Raw genomic sequence first — 8,945 nt, 5'->3', positions numbered from 1 at the left:
TGTCTCCCAGGTGGCTTGTGGCAAACTTTAAACTACACTTTTTATGGATATCTTTAAGAAATGGCTTTCTTCTTGCCACTCTTCCATAAAGGCCAGATTTGTACAATATACGACTGATTGTTGTCCTATGGACAGAGTCTCCCACCTCAGCTGTAGATCTCTGCAGTTCATCCAGAGTGATCATGGGCCTCTTGGCTGCATCTCTGATCAGTCTTCTCCTTGTATGAGCTGAAAGTTTAGAGGGACGGCCAGGTCTTGGTAGATTTGCAGTGGTCTGATACTCCTTCCATTTAAATATTATCGCTTGCGCAGTGCTCCTTGGGATGTTTAAAGCTTGGGAAATCTTTTTGTATCCAAATCCGATTTTAAACTTCTTCACAACAGTATCTCGGACCTGCCTGGTGTGTTCCTTGTTCTTCATGATGCTCTCTGCGCTTTTAACGGACCTCTGAGACTATCACAGTGCAGGTGCATTTATACGGAGACTTGATTACACACAGGTGGATTGTATTTATCATAATTAGTCATTTAGGTCAACATTGGATCATTCAGAGATCCTCACTGAACTTCTGGAGAGAGTTTGCTGCACTGAAAGTAAAGGGGCTGAATAATTTTGCACTCCCAATTTTTCAGTTTTTGATTTGTTAAAAAAGTTTGAAATATCCAATAAATGTCGTTCCTCTTCATGATTGTGTCCCACTTGTTGTTGATTCTTCACAAAAAAATACAGTTTTATATCTTTATGTTTGAAGCCTGAAATGTGGCAAAAGGTCGCAAAGTTCAAGGGGGCCGAATATTTTCGCAAGGCACTGTATGTATATGTATAGCACTACCCTCTGTAGTGCCTTGCGGTGGCCGAGCAGTTGACATCCTTTCTCCTCACCACCTCCTCAAAACCCATTGGATGAGAAGGGCAGAGGTCCTTCCCCTCTGAATTTGCCGGCCCAACTAGAACAGTCCCAGTAAGCAAAGTTACTTTGGAAAAAATACGTATTTCCCACACGTTGAAGTTAGGCTCAATTTAGGTTCTGAATGAAAATTGAATATACATATTTTTCTGACGCCACTCGGGAGCCGCGATTTATGTTAGATCTTTTTTTTTAATGGAATGTTGAAGAGCGCCGCAGCGATGCGTATCTCCAACAGCACCCTGGAGAGGCGCACTCGGAATGGAAAATATCAATATTTTGTGTCCCTGCCTTAAACAAAGGGGGCACTGCTTATCACAGGGCGGCATCGGGGCTCACCTAAAAAGCCCATATCCCACCGGTTGAGAGAAAGTGTCATTGTTTTTTAGCAGAATTATGTTAGGTTTCATGTGTTGTTGGAGGTGCGTTTTAGTCAGTTTACCTCAGAAAATGCCGCCCTCGTCAATCTGCCACCATATGCGGCTGCCTAATCCTGCCTAATGAGCGGGCCCTGACAAGGAGTACGCAATTGAGATTCTCCAATAGCCTCGACCCTTTGAGCAAAAATAATAAAGCCCTTATATGTATTGCCCGAAAGATGGCGCTGCCGTCAGCATTCCACCGCCCAGAGGTCAGTGTAATAATATACGTGCTTGAACAAAGAGCTACATAACCAGACAGTCATGGGAAAAACCACAAGAGTCATTTTGCATGAGAGAAAATGCTTTAATTAACGTTGACACATACTTCACAAACCCGTGCGAGACAGCACTAATAGTAGCTTCATTAATACACTGTTACATGTTCTTGTTTAACTTTGTGAAAAGTAACGTTAACATTTCTCAGCGCGCCAACGGTTTACACGGCCCTGAGCTATAATTATATATTTCTGTCCTCGATATCTGTGTTCTCCCATCGAAAAGGAAATGCGTTTTATGCCCATTCCCGAGGGGCTATGACAGCCCTTATACCCCGATTAGTCCCGCCCACGCCTGGTCTATCTCGTTCTCAGGCATTTGCATGTAAAAACATAAATCACAGAAAACTACATTCTGTCAAAATAAGGAATACAGCAACAGTTCGGGATTATAGTGAATTAGAAGTGTAGGGCAAACCGCGTGAATAAAACGATGGGAAAGAGTCTGGAATATGGGGGAATCTATGGAAAAGCTGCAGAGTTGACCAAGTTGAAGGAGAACAGTTTGGGAAAACTTTAGCACTTCTTCGTGCATGGATGCGATTCGAGAAGACATGTAAGGTCAGCATGCAGGAGAGTTCTCTCTCACGTTGTTTAATTCACTGTCGTTGTAGTGTAATTCATTGTCGTTTTAGTGTAAACGCTGGTTTCTTGTTTTGAGACTCTTAATTAGAGTAGAGAGAAAAAGACTGCAGCAGATTGTGGTTAAAAGTGTAGCCTATTGTACTAGCTCAATTGAAAAGGGGTGAAAGCCTAGCCACTGTGGAAGAAAAAGTGCTTTACCACAATGAATTAACAGAAGGAGAGAACATAACAAAAATACAATGGCAGAAACGGAGACAGAGAAGGTGTATAGCAGGGTCTCTTTCAAAAAGTTTGAAAGTTGGAGCTCAAACAAAAGTCGCTGTGAAAATCAACAAAACAAATCAAAGGATTTGGAGAGCAGTAGCAGCGCCCTTCCCCCTCCATCTACGGCTGCGGCAGAGAAAGCGCAGCCCTCGGCTATGCGTAATGTTAGTGTGTCAAGGAAAGTTTCCAAAATCTCCGCTGCCAGCCTCGACACCGCAGAGCTAAAGAAAGCCTCTTCCACTCCGCTCTCCTCCATTTCTCCCTCTATTCGCCAACTCACTGAAAAGTTCAGTAGCACTAATTCGGCTCGGAATCACGGAGCCCTGAGCCCTGGCAGTAACGTGGCCGGGAAGAGCACAACTTTACCCCGATTTAAAAGCAGAAGGGGAGAGAGATCCCCGTCTCGGAATTTATTCCACGAGGACAGTGGATATTTACAAGTTACTGACACGGTGTTAACAGAGTCTCCGACTGACACTAAAGTTCAGCAACAAACGTTTTATTCAGGCACAGACTCTGTCTCTGGGTCGGATTCGGATAGAAATCAACAATTGATTTATACTTGCAAATCTGCTCAAGGCAGCAGCGTTGGGACTGGTAAAAGAGATTATTCCCAAATTGATCCGTCTATCTCTGATAACAATAACTGCAGTGAAACGTTGAACGCTGAGGATTATGTTTTTGTCAGTGGGGCGCCTGCCTGCAAGTCACACAGGAGCTATTTCCCAAGTCACCATGGAGATCCTCCTGTTCACATTGATTTAACCAACTGGCCCAGTGTCACCAAGATCCGAGAGCTTTTTGGGGACAGACACAGAAAGAAGCACCGGTCCACCTCTGATGCAGAGGATTTAAAGTCTGCTGACCACCTCGAGCTCTTCACCATCTCCAAAGAGAACTCTGTATCAGACAGAAGCGACAGGCAGTCTCCCAACAGCCCGACCCCTGAAGCCACTAGCCTCTCACTGTCAGACAGACACCGCAGCAGGGCTGCCTCCCTGGGCAGAGAGAGGAGACACCAGGGCATGGACTCAGCCTTTCACCCTGACCAGCACTACTCAGACAAGGCAGAGATTGAGCCAGCCAGCGCTAGTATTAGTAGAAGTGGTATGTTTCTTAGGGTGGCGCAGCCATCAAACACGCACAGACCCCACAGCCCCAGCAGTGGAGGAGAGGGGCCTGAGACCCGTCCATCTAGTCTGAACTCTGACCCTCCACCCTCTGTCCTAGCCGCTGGCCCCACCTCCCCACCTCGGAGCAGCTCCAGGGGCCTCTCCTCATCCTGTTTCTGCCCCTCTGTAGAGCAGCAGCAGAGCCAGGGGGCCGGGCAGCCCAGGGACAGTTTACATTCCTCACATAGCTTCTCCAGACCGGTGGCCCCCTCCTCTGATAGAGCCTCAGCCAGGGCAGCCATCACAGCCCGCTGGAGGTTCAGCTCAGGAGACGAAGAAGAGGAGTACCACCGAGCAGGAGGAAGGAGCGCTCCCTCGTTAGGTGTCAGTGGAAGTTCCCTCTCCCGCGGTAAGAATGGTTGGTGGGGTGGAAAGGTCCCCGGAAGGTCTTCAGGCAGTGAAGAGGACAGCCCTGCGTCACTAGGACCTAGCCGAGACACCATGCGACGCCGTTCACTGAGGAAGAAGAAGAAGAACAGCGAAGTTGCCATAGCAACGGGACGAGACAATGGTGAATCGGACGACAGCGACGACGAGCAGACAGGTATGATGGAACACCTGGAGAGACACCAACAGAACACCGCCGCCACTACAGAACAGGCTGGTAGCTCTCGGAACCGGCTCAGAGAACCCGAAGGCTCTAGAAACAATGCAGCGCAGAGGGGACGCAATTACACTCCTAACCAGATGGTGGCGCAGGAGAGCTACAGACGCCAATACACCTCAGGTGGGCCGGGGACATCATCTCCCTTGACCACGCCCCTCACAGGGGTATCACGGGTGTCAAAGGTCAACATCTCATCGTTTATTTCGAGTCCCGGCGGATCGCAGACCAGCAGTAGATACTGTAGCACAGAGACACTGAAAGAAGACCAAGCTAGCTATGCTAACAGAATGGCTAACACTACTACTACCACCACCCCAGGCAGTGTGGTCGGTGCATCCTCCTCCATGCTCAGTAAGACCTACCACGGTAACTTCACCATGTACCGCTCCCCCAGCTTCGGACATGGGGATAACTTATCCCGCGCCCCTGTTAGAGTCTGCCCCCACCTTCTTCCCCCTGTCAATCCACCATCTCCAGCCACAGGGGACACTCGAGGGGTTACTAGGGAGGAGACTACAGTGTTCCAGCGGTTGATAAGTGGTGGTGTAGTCGGGGATAAGGACAGGAACAGGATGTCAATGTCAAACCCGGATATTGCTTCGGAAACAATGTCCCTCCTCAGCTTCCTGAAAAGTGACCTATCAGAGCTCAGAGTTCGAAAGACGGACAGGTCAGGGGTTACTGAGGGGTCATCTGCGGTGTACAGGATGGGGTCAAGAGGTCTCCACCCAGGACTCCGCCCTTCATTAAAGGACCTCACTGCAACTCTTCGACGCGCCAAATCCTTCACTTACTCTGATAAACCAGAAGGGAGGCAACATTCAGATGGGTCCTCGGCCAAAAGAAGCTCTTCTGAGCAACGTCTGGATTTAGACGGAGAGCGTGATGGTGGGAGGAGGGTGGTGCCGGCCAGAGAGGTGGAGAGTGACGGAGGGGACTGCAGAGCAGGGGGTTATGGGGATGAGGAAGTGATGCCTACTCCGCTGCAGGACAGGTATGTACAGGAGGCCAGACAGGTGATCAGAGATATCTGCCAGATGAGCGCTCGCAAGGATGATGATAACGAGGATGATCTGCTAGCGACAGATTCCACTGAGGATGAGGGTTTCAAAAGGAAACAAGTGGAGGAGCAGGAGACAAAAGAGAGGGAGGGGAGAGCTAGGGAGGCTGAGGTTGACATTGGGGCAGCCTCCATTTCAGGGGAACAAGAGAAGAGGGAGGGGGAATGTGAAAACAGAGAACGAGAGAAGTGCCTACAGAAGGGAGATTCTGAGGAGAACGTGTTTTATGACCGATTTGTTGATGAGCTATCGGGTCACGAGTCAAGCCTCACAGATGAGGGCATAGTCACAGAACCAGAGACTGGACCTGGTGACCCTGAGAGGTTATTTGTGGGGTCAAGTTTAGGATCATCTTTGGCCAGAGATGTGCTAGGTCAACCCCTGACTGTCTGGAAGCAGTCTGCTCTGCATGAGGAGAAATGGCCAGAGTTAAACGAGGGAATGCGAGAGGGATCGGGGTTATACGCAGGAGCGAGAGAGAAACGAGAGAACCTGGTCTCTGTTCCTGCTCTTGGGACTGAGACTGAGAACATTGATGTAGTAACAGAGATGAGCAGCGTCAACAACAACAGTACTAGTGGGAGGACTAATGTATCCCAGAGTGCCTCAGCCCCAGGACTTGAGGCTCCTCCCACTCCGAGTGCTATCCGCCGCCGCCGTAAGTTCTCCTCCGCAGGGAACACAGGCTCTGACTCCAGCAATGGCAGCAACGGGGAGTCCAACGGGGATCCTACTGTTTACCGTTCGCTAAGTGACCCCATGCCTCACCGGCGCCACTCTGTGTCAGAAGAAGGGAATAACAGTTTCTCTGTGGATAGTAACCTGCTGGGGTCGCTCTCTCTCTCCTCCAAGGGGGCGGGAGGAGTCGGAGGAGGAAGTGTCCCAGAGTCGTCCTCTGCAGCTGATCTATCAGAGTGCACGGGCAGCGTGACCAGCGAGCTATCGGTGTGCAGTGACGGTGGTCTCCGTGACGATAGTCTCCGTGACGACTACAGCAATGTGATCCGGAGCATTGTTGCAGAGCCAGGAGCAATGGACAGATTGATGACGGATGACAAAAACAACGGGAAAGCCACGAAGAAGAAGTCCTTCTCGGACCCCAGTCGCCGTGGTGATGGCCACCTGCTTGACGAATCAGGGTTCAAAAGTCACCATCACCCCAACGAACCAATCAGTGAGCTGGATCAGCTTGGTCAGATCCCGCCCTCCAGCAGTGAGCCAATCCTGAGTGAGCAGAGAGACGAGCTGTGGGAGCTGGGAGACGAACGTGGACGTCCATTACGTAGTCGCCTTGTCAACAATGAAGGTGGCAAACTCCGCTCCCAATCAGAACGGGAGCTGCACTCCTGTCTCTATGGTGATGACACAGATGGAGGGGGAGGGGGGCAGATATTGAACTTTGACCCCGAACTTGCGGAGGTTCTATCTCCCAAAATGGGCCGGCGGGCCTCCAGGAAACGCCCCAACCGAGTTGCACAAACAGCATCGGAGGAGCTGGACCACTCGGAACCAGGTCCAGAAGACCACGGTCCAGAGGAGAGCCAGGATCAAGACCAGACTGAGCTCAACCCCCCACTGCCCCCGCCTCCCCCCAAATCCAAGGCCAGGTCCAAGCACGTCCGCCACGCCAGCGAACCTGCCACCTTCGTCCCTATCTCCCCACCTCCACAGCCCCCGCCTGCCTTGCTACCCTCCTCTGAACCCTCCATCCTGGGTCAGCCCACTGGTGTGGAGGCCCCCTCCCTGGAGGATGTGACCAAGCGGTATATTCTGGCTCTGAATGCTCCTGGGTGCGAGGGGGAGCCGTCCGGGCCTGGGTCTGGAGGAACGGTGCCTGTACCAGACAGGTCCAACTCCAGCCCTGCTACTCCCACTGGTGCCAGAGAACCCAGACTGCAGAGGAAGAGCAGTGAGGAGCTGACCACACCAGCCCCACAGAGAGCCAAACCCAGAGTGGTGAGTAACATTGCCAACGTGTATGTGTGTGTGTCTAAGTGGTCAAAAGTTGTGTTTTCATGTTGCAGGAGAGGAGGCTGAATGTTTGCTGTTGTCATGGATAAAATCCTCTGGGAAATCAACACAGCTAGATGGAGTTATGCATTCTGACGTGTATTTAGTATTCATACGAGGCTGCTAATGATGTGTTGAAGGAGAATCACCTTACAAAGCATGAATCACCTTAAAAAGCATGATTCTGTTGAGTGTTTGTGTGTGCGCGAGTGTGTGCGTGTGTGTACTCAGTAGAATGTTATAGCGATGGAGTTTTTGGAGCAAATATGGCGCTCCATATCATTCTCTATAGCTCTTGGGGAGAGAAACTGCTCGGAATATGGCTCTGGGATAAAGATTCTAGCTGCGTCTTGATTCACTGCGTCTTGAGTGCTATTAGGTACACACACACACACACACACAAAACAAGCCTCTAATGCCATAACCATACTCTCTGATGGTTATTTTTAGAGTGTATTTGTTAGCAGGAGCATCAAACCAACTTACACAAACATTGTTAGGACAGTTGTTAAACAAGCATTGGACTGGGCACATTAGCTTCTGGACTAGTGCCTGCTGCTAATAGGACTGGGCACATTAGCTTCTGGACTAGTGCCTGCTGCTAATAGGACTGGGCACATTAGCTTCTGGACTAGTGCCTGCTGCTAATAGGACTGGGCACATTAGCTTCTGGACTAGTGCCTGCTGCTAATAGGACTGGGCACATTAGCTTCTGGACTAGTGCCTGCTGCTAATAGGACTGGGCACATTAGCTTCAGGACTAGCGCCTGCTGCTAATAGGACTGGGCACATTAGCTTCTGGACTAGCGCCTGCTGCTAATACTCTGGGTACATTAGCTCCTGGACTAGCGCCTGCTGCTAATAGGACTGGGCACATTAGCTGCTGGACTAGCGCCTGCTGCTAATACTCTGGGCACATTAGCTTCTGGACTAGTGCCTGCTGCTAATATTCTTGGCACATTAGCTTCTGGACTAGTGCCTGCTGCTAATACTCTGGGCACATTAGCTTCTGGACTAGCGCCTGCTGCTAATATTCTTGGCATATTAGCTTCTGGACTAGCGCCTGCTGCTAATACTCTGGGCACATTAGCTTCTGGACTAGCGCCTGCTGCTAATATTCTTGGCATATTAGCTTCTGGACTAGCGCCTGCTGCTAATATTCTGGGCAATGCTCTGCTGTGCTTCAATTACCTTTTGCTTATGATTGTGACTGTGGGCACTGATAACCTAATGACTGTAGTACAGTCATACAGTCAACCCCTGCTGCCTTTAGTTAGTCCTTAACCCCTGCTGCCTTTAGTTAGTCCTTATCCCCTGCTGCCTTTAGTTAGTACTTCACCCCTGCTGCCTTTAGTTAGTCCTTATCCCGGCTGCCTTTAGTTAGTCCTTATCCCCGGCTGCCTTTAGTTAGTCCTTATCCCCGGCTGCCCTTAGTTGATCCTTATCCCCTGCTGCCTTTAGTTAGTCCTTATCCCCTGCTGCCTTTAGTTAGTCCTTAACCACTGCTGCCTTTAGTTAGTCCTTATCCCCCGCTGCCTTTAGTTAGTCCTTAACCCCCGCTGCCTTTAGTTAGTCCTTAACCCCCGCTGCCTTTAGTTAGTCCTTAACCCCCGCTGCCTTTAGTTAGTCCTTATCCCCTGC

At 50.2% G+C, this 8,945-nt stretch overlaps 1 protein-coding gene across 1 annotated transcript in view; it reads left to right on the top strand.

Annotated features, from left to right (window-relative positions):
• The first annotated feature begins 1,621 nt into the window (after positions 1–1,621).
• Positions 1,622–8,945, top strand: part of LOC110508016 (rho guanine nucleotide exchange factor 17) — a 116,390-nt gene continuing 109,066 nt past the window's right edge. The window contains exon 1 of the mRNA XM_036964958.1: positions 1,622–7,250. Coding sequence (XP_036820853.1) covers positions 2,430–7,250 — 4,821 coding nt within the window. The 5' untranslated portion in view covers positions 1,622–2,429. The remainder of the gene's footprint in view (positions 7,251–8,945) is intronic.

The sequence above is a fragment of the Oncorhynchus mykiss genome, chromosome 27 (genome assembly GCF_013265735.2).
Source record: "Oncorhynchus mykiss isolate Arlee chromosome 27, USDA_OmykA_1.1, whole genome shotgun sequence".
Taxonomy (NCBI): domain Eukaryota; kingdom Metazoa; phylum Chordata; class Actinopteri; order Salmoniformes; family Salmonidae; genus Oncorhynchus; species Oncorhynchus mykiss.
This window is presented reverse-complemented; position numbering and strand designations above follow the sequence as displayed.